This window comes from Mus caroli, unplaced genomic scaffold (assembly GCF_978045245.1).
Source record: "Mus caroli unplaced genomic scaffold, Mus_caroli_1 scaffold_7, whole genome shotgun sequence".
Taxonomy (NCBI): Eukaryota; Metazoa; Chordata; class Mammalia; order Rodentia; family Muridae; genus Mus; species Mus caroli.
In genome coordinates, this window is record NW_028227262.1 from 29915983 (window position 1) to 29930005 (window position 14023).

A 14023-nucleotide genomic window follows, 5' to 3' on the forward strand; every position below is an offset into this window, starting at 1 on the left:
CATACCATGAGGTACCCCTGGGCCGAGCTAGAAAGAGATCAGGGCACACATCTTTTTTCTTTTCGTTCATATCATGCCAGATGGGTGACACATTCTACTAAGCTGGGATAAGTAGAAAACTAACCCCTCTGACCGAAGAAGAACTTTATGATTAAAAATAACTGACTGTACATAGGAGGTCTACAAAGGGACCATTCTTCCTGTGTACAGAGGATCTGGGCCACATCCCTTTGGACTGCAATGAGCCGTACTTGGACCTGCCCCTCCTAGTGAAGGCAGACACTGTGGGAAAAGAGAGATAAATGTGCACCCACCTTCCGTAGCTTGTCTGGTGCAGCTGAACTCCCTCCCCGTGCCTCTCCCTGTTCTTCTCACTCACACACACACCCCTGCCCTCCCCCGCAGCCCCAGTGCCATCGAGGTGGAAAGGAATTTTCTGCTTGCAGGTCTGGATGCTTATAACCTGCTGGGATCACAGCAACCTTGGCTTTTCTTAGGGTTATGACTATAGATCCAGGGCAGCCATTCATACCACCTCCCAGTTAGCAGCAGCAGTAATGATTATGATGATGGCACACCACATCTGTATTGCACTTTTTTAATAAGCAAGGCCTCTTTGTTTGGATCCTTAATATTTCATCTTTTTTTATATTTACCTCGTTGGCTGTAGATCAGCCTGGTATTAGTTGTGTATGAGGCAGAAGCTAAGCTGGGCTGGGTGGACAGAAAGTGACTGAGAAGTGGCACTACCTTTTCCTGTGATCTTCCTACTCGGGCAGACAGCTATCACCTGGTACCCCTTTGCTTCTCACTGTCCCAGACTTGTGGCACTGGGGGTGGCAGATTCTGGATTTCCTGTTGGGCCTAAGCCTGCACAGCAAGAGGTCTCTAACTGAGTGTTAGATTTGTCAGTCATAGAAAAATGATGAACACGAGTATCTATTCTTCTGCAAGAGAAGAGACATGGGAAACACTACCACCTCTCCCAAGAATCAGTGCAGTAGCATCCACAGCCAGGACATCCACTGTCTTCCAGACTGGGCTGTGTAGTGCTACACCGTAGGGAGCCACCAGTTATCTTTCAGCCTTCCCAGTGTGGGTGTGAGCAGGCTGTCTGAGCCTTGTCTGAGCCCTGCACTCATGGCCCATCCATCCCCTGCCATGTACTGTACCATCCTTCCTTTCAGACACATATCTTCCACTGGATTGTCACCGGCGAGTAATGTCCTTCCACGGTGCCCCAGGAGCACATCTGTTAGGTCCTCCCAGAGAGTGTTTTTAGACAGGTGGTTTCAGAAGATTTTGATAAAGATGGAGTTAGTGTAGAAAGTTGGGCAGGGGCTTCAGGACATCTGAGCAGCACCCTAAAGTATCATAGGAAAGCTGTTTCTATAGGCCTGCAGATACAAAGGATAGAGAAACTGTGTAGAGAGGGCTATGTGGCTAGACCCATGGCCTTTGGGATCAAGAGGCAACCAGTGTGCCTTCTATAGCCAGAAGTAGCAGATGAGACTTGAGCCCCATCTCCTCTGACCTACCCATAGATTCTTGCTTGTGCTTCCCCACTGGGCAGCCTCAGAAGAAAACCCTTTGATGTGGTTTGCAAAGGTCAGCCTACTGGGGTCCACAGCATGAGGGACATACAGGCAGCACAGAAGAGTAACCTGGAGCTTGGCAGTCCAAACCATTGCTTCTACAGTTCCATAGACTCAAACTGAGTTCGGAGAATTCCAGGGTGAATTCCAAGAATCCCTAGACTAGAGAAAGTTTGGGCTTCCTCGAGAAGACAAATCTAATACTTCAGAAGTAGCAAACTTTAGGAAAAACAGTTTAAAGCTGGCTGGTATTACTAGGGAGTGTTTATGTCAGTTACCATTTTACAAGGTTCTTTTTGCAAATATTATTTTAGTGAACCCATACCAAAAGAGCTTTGAGTAAATACTAGCACAGTCTCTGTGTGGAGGAGGGAATGTGAGTTCAGAAAAGTTGGATAACTTACCTAAAGCCGTGCAGGTTGCTAGAGGGCGGGACAAAACCTGGCATCTGAATTTTTACTTGGTATTAGAAGCAATGCAAGGGCTGGTGAGATGGCTCAGTAGGTAAGAGCACCCGACTGCTCTTCCAAAGGTCCAAAGTTCAAATCCCAGCAACCACATGGTGGCTCACAACCACCCGTAATGAGATCTGACACCCTCTGGTGTGTCTGAAGACAGCTACAGTGTACTTACATATAATAAATAAATAAATCTTAAAAAAAAAAAAAAGAAAAGAAAAAAACAAAACAGCAACAACAAAACTTCTAAAAAAAAAAAAAAAAAAAAAAGCCAGGCAATGGTGGCGCATGCCTTTAATCCCAGCACTTGGGAGGCAGAGGCAGGCGGATTTCTGAGTTCGAGGCCAGCCTGGTCTACAGAGTGAGTTCCAGGACAGCCAGAGCTACATAGAGAAACCCTGTCTAGAAAAAAAACAAAACAAAACAAAAAACCAAAAAAAAAAAAAAATAAATAAATAAAAAAATAAAAAAAGAAGCAATGCAAGTGCTCTAGGAGATGAAAAGGGAGGATTCCAAGCAGTAGATGGTTCTGGAGGCCACTAGAGGGTAGAACGGGCTTCCAAGACTGAATAAGTGGATAGGGGATTGCCATTGCCAGTGATGTTCCAGCCAATAGTGTCCCTGGCTTTGCAGATGCCACAGAGTCCATTACAGGTCTTCAGCTCTACTCTCTAAAGCAAAGTGACCAATAAACACCATCAGGAGATGGCCAGTGCTGGGACCCAGTCAAACTTTATTCACAGAAATAAGTGGTAGGCTGAACTTGGCTGTGGACCTGCAGGGTATGTGGTAAAGGGATCAGACCCTCACAGGACAAGGGATGGATGCTATATTGGAAAGATGTCAAGTGCAGCTGAGAGACAGTGGGCAGTGATGAGGCAAGCTCGGCTTGCTTGAAAATTCTTCAGGAAGGATGGAAACATCGTAGCCTCGGCTGCCTAATAGAGCACTACTGGTTTTGGTGATAGAAATGGATTGTTTCCTGATTTCTAGAGGCTAGACTCTGAGGTCAAGGTGTAGGACAGGTTGGCTCTGCAGAGGCTGTGAGGGAGAATGTCCATTGTAGACCTCTCTCTTTGGCTTATAGGACATTGTCTTCACCTTGTACCTTCCCATGATCTCCCTTCTGTGTGTGTCCAAATGCCTTCGTTTTATTAGGATGCAAGTCTGTTAGATTAGGAGCTGGCCCTTGTGGCCTCATCTTAATTAAATTACATGTTTAAAGACCCTGTCTCCTAAAACAGCCCACTCTAGTTAAGAGGGTTTTAAACACCAGCATGTGGATTTCTAGGGGACATAACTCAGTCCGTAACAGATGAGACAGCCAAGTCAAAGGGAGTTGATTCTGGAAGGCAGGGCACCAGGAATTCCTTTGTTTGCTAGCCAGACTGCCATCAGTACTTTGAGGAAATAAGTGCCATCTATACCATTTTTAATGTAAAAATATAATAAAATGGGCATCTGACCAAGTCAATGGCAAGGCTCCATCTAGGAGTAGATGGACCTGAGCCATTGCAGCCCAGCAGGCTGAATGCCAGGAGTCACCCCAGGACTCCTGCCAGCACTCTGCCTCAAGGGGAAATTCAGGGTGATGTCCAAACACTGTCAGCCACTGCTAGTACTGCCTATATTGGTGTGGTAACCCTTTCCCAACAGGGAAGGTGAAGGGCGGCAGGCAGCATATGAATTCTCTGAGTTTGGATAACGGCCTAATGGCTACATTGCAAAATGAAGACAGTATTTTTCTTTTCAAGCCTCATGAGAAGCTGGGCATCTGTGCTGATGTCATATGAGAACCTTAGAGAGCCCCAACCCCTGGGACAAAGTCAGAGCTGTTTGGAGCCCCAGGGGTTTCAGAACTCAGTACACTTCATCTTTCTCCCCAGATTCATGTCACATCCTCTGGTGCTCCTTAAGGGGTGAGGAGACAGGGCCAGCCTAGGTATCTTATATGGGACTGTTTTCCCCTGTATTCCTCCCAAGGGAAAGAAGAAAGAAAAGGAAGGAACTCCCCAAAAGGTCTCCATTTCCTTTGCTGAGGAACCATAGCGACATGTTTCTTTACCAACACACAAGCTGCTTTTGACCCTCAAACCTTTGTCAAAGCCCTTCTGAGTAATTTCGCTGTTACTCATGTGGATTCATTTGTCCATCTTTTGATACACATATTACATTATGTTGATGTTGTGATGGCTGAACAAGGTCTAATTTCCTTTTAAGGGAAACATGAGTTTTGATTCACTAGCCCAGTCTGGTTCAGCTCTGCCACTTGGGGATTTGTGGCATGAGGATCTGTCGAGAGGCAAGCTGTAGTTTTATGAGGAGTTGGCTTCCTGTAGGGAAGGTCATGAGCTGTAAGCCTCCCTATTGACCATACATAGCTGCAGAAAGTCTACCTAATGGCCTGTGCCATCATACATCAAAGACAGACACCACATGCTGTCTCAGGGTGGAGTTCCAGAGTTCAGTGGATAAGATTTCCGAGGGTTTGTGAACCCAAACATGCCAGGAAACACCAGTCTGCACAGCAGCTTAGATCTACTATACCTTCCATGAGGTCATCTTATTGTGTGTCTCCACATCATCTCATGGAGAAATTGCATGTGGAGATTATTATAATGTATTACCGCTTCCACAGCATCTACTCAGTTGTAGAGCTCCAAGCAAGCTGAGGAGAGACAGTAACTCCTCACCAGAGACCCAGAAGCAGGCTACCAAGTGCCACTCAAGCCAGAGTGGCTACTGAGAGTGGATGCTTAGAGGAACAGAGGGTTAAAACTGTTAATTCAAGGACAAAATGAGCTGTGGACAAGATATTGCCTAAGTGGGCCTTGTGGCTCCTAGCTAGCTGGGAGGCTGAAGAAGGATTCTTTAAGTTCTGAAGTACAGACACTCTGGCAGCACCGTAGAACCCCATGTGTTAAATAAAGGGGAAAGAGTAGAGTCTATAGAACTCATTTTTAGCCATTGCTGCTCTAACTAACAAAAGAGCCATGCCACCCATTGCTTACAAGGACAACTGTGGATTGTTTCTGAAGAAATCCATAATTTTTGTTTTGTTTTAGAATTTTCCTCTCAAAAATCCACATTTGGTGAAGAGTTGCTGTTAGCAGTAAATTCAGAAAATGAGCTTCATCTCTAAGCTGTTTCTTCAGCATCTTCCTTCAAAGCTACATCATGATGGGCTAGGGAGATAGGACTCAGGCAATGTTTGCCACGTGAGCATGGAGGACTGAGCTTGATCCCCAGAACCTGTACCAAAATCTGGGTGTGGTGATGGGCATGCACACACACACACACACACACACACACACACACACACACACTGTGTTTACTAAGGCTCTATCCTCACCTTGTCTGGAGAGGCACAGACAATGCCATTGGAGTGGGAGGTGTCCTCTGACCCCTGAGTTCTTGTCAGTCTTCCAGCCATCCATCTTAGCAAAGTAGCCATAGCTGGTCAAGCTTTCCAGATCACCCGTGGGGTAAGTGTCTCACATTTGAGATTCAAGCCCTGAGCTCCTCACAAGTCCTCTTCCTTACCACAGCAGCTGAAGCACTCCTTGGATCCTTGACTGACAGAAGCCTAGGCTTTGCTTTCAGCTGTTTCGTCCTCCCAAATACTTGTGGAATACACTATCATAAATGTTCCTCTCTGGGGAGAGATGTTCATTTCAGCGAGGAACCTTTAGCAGTGTGACTTGACCCATGGAGCAGACTGAATGGAGATCGTACAGGCCATACAGGGAACTGATCAGGCTGTGCCCGTCCCCACCATGAGCACCCAGCTCTGGTCACATTTGGTTGTATCTGAACACCCATATGTTTATTGAGTTCTTGTGACTTTTAAAGGGATCGTAGAGTTGTTTCCAAAATTGAACAAGATGTGACAGTCTTGTGTCAAGCCAAATGCTGGGTGATACTGCTGTTTAACAGATCTTTGAGCTTTGAGTCACAGAACAGACTCCTTCTCGCATGCTCATGCCAACTGTAGGAGTGTTTGGGGGCATGGCAATAGGCAACCTTTCTGTTTCCATTTCACACCTCCACAGAAAGCTTGCTCTAGCTCTTGCTCTAGCTCTTGCCCTTGCCCTGCCTTTGCCCTCGCCCTTGACCTCGACCTTGCCCTCACTCTTCCTCTTGCTCTTCCTCTTGCTCTAGTATGTACCTCTCTAGAAGAGAAACAGGAGCCAACTCACTTCTAGTGTTTGATTCACGCAGGATTTTTTAGATGAAAGAGAAGCGCCTACAGTGATTGGAGACTTGCTGTTTTAAGAATGCACACACTAGAGACATGGAACTCCCCATGGGTTGGCCACAAGTTCAGCCTCTTTCTAAGAGGAGCCAAACTTCTGAATCCCCACCATCCACAAGAATATAACCTGAGTTGCCTGAGACTGGGATGAGGGATGCCCCTTCACAGCTTTCCCTAGGGCACACTGGGCCACTTCCGGTTCCTCATCAGAGCACATATTTTCTTGCTCTGGGAACTGTGTGGCCCCTTCTCCTCTGCTGCTTCCCACTAATAAGCTGCCGTCAGTACATGCCCATCTCTTATTCCCAACAGCTGGCACTGGACACAGAGGCATTCTATATGAGTGTTAACAAGAGAAACATCCTTTCTGGGGAATTAGCTAAAGCATTGGCCCTCAGGACTTCAGGCCATGGTGTAGTTCAGACTGTCCTACACCCATGCAATAGGACACCCTTCACTCCTTCCCTCAGACCCTTCTTTCTCAGCCAAGCCCAGGCTTGAGAGGAGCCCAAGGCTTTCTGTTCACAAAAAACGTAACTCTGAAGAAAAGTAGATCCAACAACAGCTTAGTTATTCTATACCTGAATCAAGTTTCTCCTCTTCAAAAGAAAACAGAGTGGAAAGTACGCTGTATATGAATTGCATGCCTATTTGCATACAAGAGAAAACAAAAGGTTTGTGAGACCAGAAGTAATACAGATGCGTATGCGCATGCCTTAGATGTAACCAAGACTGAGCTGAAGGGGTAGCCCCTTACTGAATGAGGCACAATGACAGAACCAGACACAGGGGCAAGTAGATCTATAGTCAAGTGACTTCATCCAGGGATAAGTCCATCCAGGGAGGGATGCTCTGGAGCCCACTGCAGCTGGCAATGAGGGTCTTTGTAAGGGAGAAACTGAGCAAGCTAGCCAATGGGAGGCAGTAGCTTGATCTTAGCAACTACTTACTTAAATCTATAGAAGGGACACCACACACACACACACACACAGAGAGAGAGAGAGAGAGAGAGGGAGAGAGAGAGAGAGAGAGAGAGAGAGAGAGAGAGAGAGAGGGGAGACACAGGAGCAATGAACAGCCTTCTGGGAAGCCTCCTTCCCAGGTCTCCACTTAGATGTGCCAGTAGAAGCCTCCTGTGAGAGGACGCCATCTGCTTTAGTCAGGGTCCATCCTTTGTTTTACGTTGTTAATTCATGTGACTGAAGGGATTTGACCAGATTTTGTTATGTTTTCTTACATGTCTTGGTTTATGCTTTTCATTGTTTTAGTTAATTTTTGGAGATAAACGTGTTCTGTGTAAGGACAGGGCTGTTTCTTTGGCCCGTGCTGACTGCATGTTCTCTGTTGATGTCTTGTCCCTGATCTTGACATTGGCCATCGTGTCTGTGAAAGGAGGCGCTCCAGCGGGCTTGCATGATCAGAAGAAAGGGAAGTTTGCTTGGTTTAGTCACTCTACAGAAACCCATGGTAATGTCTCCTGTGCTCTCTGTGTGTAAATGTGTGTCAGTCCATACAGATTGCATGGGAGAATATTTCTCTTGATGTCTGGAGTGTGTGTGTATGTGTGTGTGTGTGTGTGTGTGTGAGAGAGAGAGAGAGAGAGAGAGAGAGAGAGAGAGAGATCTGAATGTGTGTTTTCGTGAGAGAGAGAGAGAGAGAGAGAAATCTGAATGTGTGTTTTCGTGATGGGAAGACCACTGACCCTCATCCCATTCACTGGAAAGAACAGCGAGCATGACAGCCAACAGGAACTGTTCCCCGATAGAAGATGGAGTCATTCCTTTGGAGTGTGGCAGCCAAAATTAAAGTCACTGTAAATGCAAAATTAGTACCAATCCTGGAAGTGCCTGGACTTTAGAAGATGTGCTTACTGTTAAAGCCCTGGCCACTTCTTCCTAAGTGTGATCTCCTCTAGCCTAGCACCGCCACTTCCACCCAACTCCACCCCCATGCAAGGCATTCTCTAAGAGCCAAGTCCCACAAAGTCAGGCAGCTTTCTACACAAGGCCCAGCCCTTCCAAGAATGAGATTTGGAGTGTTAAAAGGGCCCGAGTCCGAGGTGGCTAGAGATAAATGTACAGAGGGATGGAGTGTCCCCCACTTTCACAGCTTCTTACTAAATATGGATTGTTCACAACCCTTGGAAAACTCTGAGGGCTCCCATCCCCAGTTCCCCATGCTAAGCCACCTCAAGTGACTAGTCCCACCCTCAGCCCTTAAGCTATGGTGTGGATGTCAATGCTGTAAAACCAAACACCATTCTTGGGCTATACTATGCCACTCAGTGGTGTGCCCAGGGCCTGGCTCACTCAGTTTCCCGGTCATTGACTTACCCTAGATGTAGAGAAGACATTTTGTCAACAGTGCAACAATCAAGGTGAGCATGGGACAGGGACAGTGCCCTATCACTCATCCTTTCTAGGCATACCATGTGACCTAGACCATCATAACTATTCTCTAAACCTTGCTTTCCTTTCCTGTGAACTAAAGGGACATGTTAGAGCTCCATGACTTCTGTAGTCTCATCCAGCCCCTAATATCCATGGGATGATGTCTGGGATTCTTTTTTCTCAATATATTTGAGGAAGAATCCTAAGCCAAAGCAAAGTGTTCTGTGTGACGGCCAAAGCACAGTAAGTCATGAGTGTCCTCTGTATCTTCTATGTTCTTGAAATTAGTCTCTTCTTAGCCCCCTGACTTGTGTTAGAAACTTGGGAAAATCCACATCTATCAGCATCTCCATAGAAGCAGGGAAAGGCCTCCCCTGGACTGTGGTTGTCCGTGGGGACTCACCACTACTGCCACACTCCCACTAGTTATAAATGCTGTGACTGCTGGCGCTAGTGAAATTTTACCAGATGGAGGTCTATTCTGGAAGGAGTGCTGGTTCAGGTTGCTCTAAAGAGGTATTGGTAAAAGACCCTGGGAGTTGTGGTACACAGCACTAATTACAGCCCTCAGGAGGCTGAGGCAGGAGGACTGCAAGTTTGAGGCCAGCTTGGAGTATATCAAGACCCATATATTTTTTAAAGGTAAAAATATAAGGGATTTATTTTACCTGAAAAGGATGACAGTAGTTCTGAAGAATTTTTTTGAGGTGAACTTTAATTTCATAGAATAAACACTACTAATAGAAATGATCTACTCTAAGCCACCATGCTGAGTCTAAGCTACAAGACTCCCTTCTGAAAGTCTAGCCTGCTGCTGCCTTGATATAAAGCATTGGGTGTTGCTTGGACAGATTGGCTCCTGGAGAATCAAGCTTAGATTGGCTCCTGTCTCTCTGTTTAAATGGGAGTGTTGGGACTTTTGAGAAGAGAGATGCTATCCTGCAGGTTCTCTTTGAGCCATATTTAAATGTGGGGTGTGTGTGTGTGTCTGTGTGTTTTGTGTGGTGTGTGTGTATCTGTGTGTGTCTGTGTGTGTGTCCTGCAACTAGACACTGCCATTCTTAGTGTCTGCCATATTGTATGAGGTCCAACCCATGAGTTTGGTGGTGGCTAGTGACCTCAAGCCCATCACTTCAGGTATGGCCTAAGTGTCATTGCTTTATGACACTGTGCACTGCAGGAAATAAAATTGTCCTCAGGTCCAACAAAAAATCTGAGTAGCAAAAGAGCCCTTTTTGCAAACAATCTAGACTCCAGCCTTGGGTTAGAGCTAGTAGGGGAAAGAAAGGAGATGAAGTCTTGCTATGAGAGCTTCTCTCGCTGTGGTCAGTGAGATAGATGCAAAGGGAACCCCACGGCCTTTCTGTTGCTATGGGAGCTTCTCTCGCTGTGGTCAGTGAGATAGATGCAAAGGGAACCCCCACGGCCTTTCTGTTGAAGTTGAGGGCAGAGGAAGGATGTGACCGTCAGTCTTACCCAGGTATGTCTCGTAAGGGAAAGGCCTGCTCACCAGAGTCCCTCCTGCATCCCACTCACATGCAGTGTCTTGGCAACTGACTTCTCCAGCCTGTTGAGGACAGTGCCAGGGCCCAGCTCCCACAGACAGACCAGCAGATGGTGCCCAACTGGCCCTGGGCTAGGATGGTTTGTCATGCACTAATGTTCTTCTCTTCTCTTTCTGTCCCTACTCTTCATGCCTCCTCTTCCCTCACAGTGAGCATGCCCACAAGTGAGACTGAGTCTGTCAACACTGAAAACGTGGCTGGAGGTGACATCGAGGGAGAAAACTGTGGAGCCAGGCTTGCGTGAGTACCCGTGGCAAACTTAGCGCTGAGTTCTTCCTGGGGCATGAGTTCTTGGGGCACGACCTGGGAAGCTGCTTCTGGTGTTGAGTGGGATGGCTCTGCACTGCAGTGTGCAGAATCAGAACATGGGTTGACAATCTGTGCTCTATGTGGAGAGAAAAGAGGCCTGGGGTTATGTAATGGCTTCATACGTGGTAGTGGGCTTTTCAAATTCAATCCCGTCTTCAGCACTTCTGTGAGGGCCACAAGTATCACATGCTGAGGCCCTTTCACCTCACCAGTGAAGCACAGAAGGTAGGGTGCTCTGATGTGGGTTTTATCCCACACACACCTTTCTTTTCATGCAAGCCAGTAAGTAGGTCAGGGTCCCTGGCATTACATGGCCACCCTTTGCATTCTGACAAATATGGCCTCAAAGAAAATCATCAGCTAAGAAACCAGGTGATGACCAGCCAGGTGATGACCAGCCAGGTGATGACCAACCAGTTGATGACCAGCCAGGTGATGACCAGCCAGGTGATGACCAGCCAGGTGATGACCAGCCAGGTAATGACCAACCAGTTGATGACCAGCCAGGTGATGACCAGCCAGGTAATGACCAACCAGTTGATGACCAGCCAGTTGATGACCAGCCAGGTGATGATCAGCCAGTTGATGACCAGCCAGGTGATGATCAGCCAGGTGATGACCAGCCAGGTGATGACCAGCCAGGTGATGACCAGCCAGGTGATGACCAGCCAGGTGATGACCAGCCAGGTGATGACCAGCCAGGTGATGACCAGCCAGGTGATGATCAGCCAGGTGATGACCAGCCAGGTGATGACCAGCCAGGTGATGACCAGCCAGGTGATGACCAGCCAGTTGATGACCAGCCAGGTGATGATCAGCCAGGTGATGACCAGCCAGGTGATGACCAACCAGTTGATGACCAGCCAGGTGATGACCAACCAGGTGATGATCAGCCAGGTGATGACCAGCCAGGTGATGACCAGCCAGGTGATGACCAGCCAGGTGATGACCAGCCAGGTGATGACCAGCCAGGTGATGACCAGCCAGGTGATGATCAGCCAGGTGATGACCAGCCAGGTGATGACCAGCCAGGTGATGATCAGCCAGGTGATGACCAGCCAGGTGATGATCAGCCAGGTGATGACCAGCCAGGTGATGACCAGCCAGGTGATGACCAGCCAGGTGATGATCAGCCAGGTGATGATCAGCCAGGTGATGACCAGCCAGGTGATGATCAGCCAGGTGATGACCAGCCAGGTGATGACCAGCCAGGTGATGACCAGCCAGGTGATGATCCTGTTGCTCCTATGAGGTTCAGCCTGCCCTTCTAATGAGTGGGAGCAAGTGCAGTGAACGGCCTGCAATGCCCTCAGACTAGGTCAGTAGTTCTCAACCTTCCTAATGCTGCAACCTTTTCATACAGTCCCTTGTGTTGTGGTGATCCCCAACCATAAAATTATCTCATCGTAACTATAATTTTACTACGGTCATGAAAAGCAATGTAAATATCTGATATACAGGGCATCTGATATGAGACCCCTAAGGGGTAGGGACCACAGCTTGAGAACCACTGGTGTAGTTTTTACAGTGTGAATCCCTGGTTTCTAAGAGTTGGCTTTGACCTGGGACTTAGCCGGATATGAGGGAACAGGAGCTGGTATCCGTGGGAGCAGTTCACACATGGATTGTCACAGTTTGGAACTCAGAATCAAGTCATCCGTGTCAATGACCTAAACAAAGGAGGAAAACTGATTCATTACTAAAACTTGCAAAACTGATTTGATTAGTCCTGTCTCAGAGAGCAGAGCCTGGGGGGTTTAAGCTTCACTCTGGAAGGCAATGACTGCTTTTTTTCGATGGCCCTGGGCATGACAACTGTAACGGTGTCTTGGCCACTGAAAGGAATTTCAAACAGAAAGCTCTGAGAAGGATTAGCCCAAATAAAACATGTCTCCAAATGCTCCGTGAGTAGCATTTCCATGATATGCCTTCCCCTGCATCATGACTCACTGATGCTCGCAGCTGCGTGGACCCAACCTTCTCACTACCGTAACTGCAGGCCAATCTGAGTGTGCCTGTGAGCGAGCCAAGAGGGAGATGAGCAAGGCTGGAGAGCAGAGAGAGCTGCACCACAGCCAGGTTCCAGGGTACACAGTACATGGGGCTGTGACATCACTCACTCTGGCAGTGGCACCAGGGAGTCTGCACTGCAGATCTCTCGGCATTATCAAGAAGCAATTATTGTCCAAGTGCTGTTAAAATATGGCGCTAATTACATTTGTAACAGCGCGCTCCCTGCTTTCTTCTTCTTCTACTTCTCCCTTTTGGAATTGTACAAAATAAACACTTGGGTTTCTAGAAATGGCCCCAGATAGCAATGATGAGGGCAGGCATATGTGACCCTTCTAGTCAATAAGTTCTAGGGCTTCCTGTTTGCTAGACTTTAGGGATGGAGAGTTCAGAGGAAAGATCATCAAGGTTGTTACAGTGCTTTGGGACATGGCCCAAAGTATAAACCAGGAGGGACTGGGGAGCTGGCGCTGGGAACTTGCTTAAGTGCATTTTAGGAGTACATGATGCTGTTGGAAAGCAACCATGATTATCCCCTGTGGAGGGAAACTGGCATCTGCTAGTCTATCTGTCACCTCCTAGGAGGATGTGTTGTCCTGGCTTTGAGAATATTCCAGGAATGGCTGCTCTTATTCCTGTGCAGAGCCAAGTTGATGCACATCTTCGCTGCATAGCAAAGATACAATTGCTGCGCCAGAATTGTAACACACACTTCATCAACTGCAGTCTTTGCCCATCTCCCAACAAGACAGCAATGGCTAAAACTGCCACTCTTCCCGTCAGTCAACTGGCTCGAGAAGAGAAGCAGGCTGCGGGCAGAGAGAGAGAGAGAGAGAGAGAGAGAGAGAGAGAGAGAGAGAGAGAGAGAGAGAGATTCTTGCTCTATAAGCTCTGAGTTAAGAGTCTTGAGGTCAGGATGAGGACCTGCGTGTAAGGAGAAGGCTGGAGTAGAGGTTGCCCGGGTGGTAGGAGAGTGTAGCAAAAAGAGCTGCAGTGTCCTGCAGCGCGGTACAGGGAAGGAGGTAAAGGAATGACTCACCAAGCCTTGATAAGAGAAAACTGATAACAAGGCTGAAACAAAGCTGAAGAGGGGTCCAGCCTAGAGAATATACAGGTGCAAGATGGAGAGCAGGTGGCGGGGGGAGCTCTGAGTGGAGGTGGAAACTGGCATTTGAGCCCATCGATAAGGTCATAGGACAGAGTTTGCTCAGAAAGATGGGGCCAGAAAGGAGGCCAGGATGAAACCTTGGGGAATATGATACCCAGACTAGGAAGAAGCAGACCATTATGCTGGGAGATGTAGGAGGGAGATGTCAAGAACATTCTCTCTCTGAGAACCTTCATGGCAGCACACAGCCTATGTTGGATGGTAGAGATGGTAGTCATCCAATAAAGTAACACTGACTCCCTGGAGCTAATCATCTAGTGTGGAAGAGGCCCT

At 47.6% G+C, this 14023-nt stretch overlaps 1 protein-coding gene across 15 annotated transcripts in view; it reads left to right on the forward strand.

Annotated features, from left to right (window-relative positions):
• Cacna1c (calcium voltage-gated channel subunit alpha1 C) overlaps positions 1–14023 on the forward strand; it is a 623917-nt gene that overhangs the window by 485604 nt on the left and 124290 nt on the right. For 14 of the 15 annotated variants that reach the window (XM_085840073.1, XM_085840074.1, XM_085840075.1 and 11 more), the window contains exon 10: positions 10413–10503. In XM_085840073.1, the coding sequence (XP_085696199.1) occupies positions 10413–10503 (91 nt within the window). Of the gene's footprint in view, positions 1–7700; positions 7776–10412; positions 10504–14023 lie in introns of all 15 variants that reach the window. The other variant, XM_085840086.1, reaches the window with a different exon arrangement.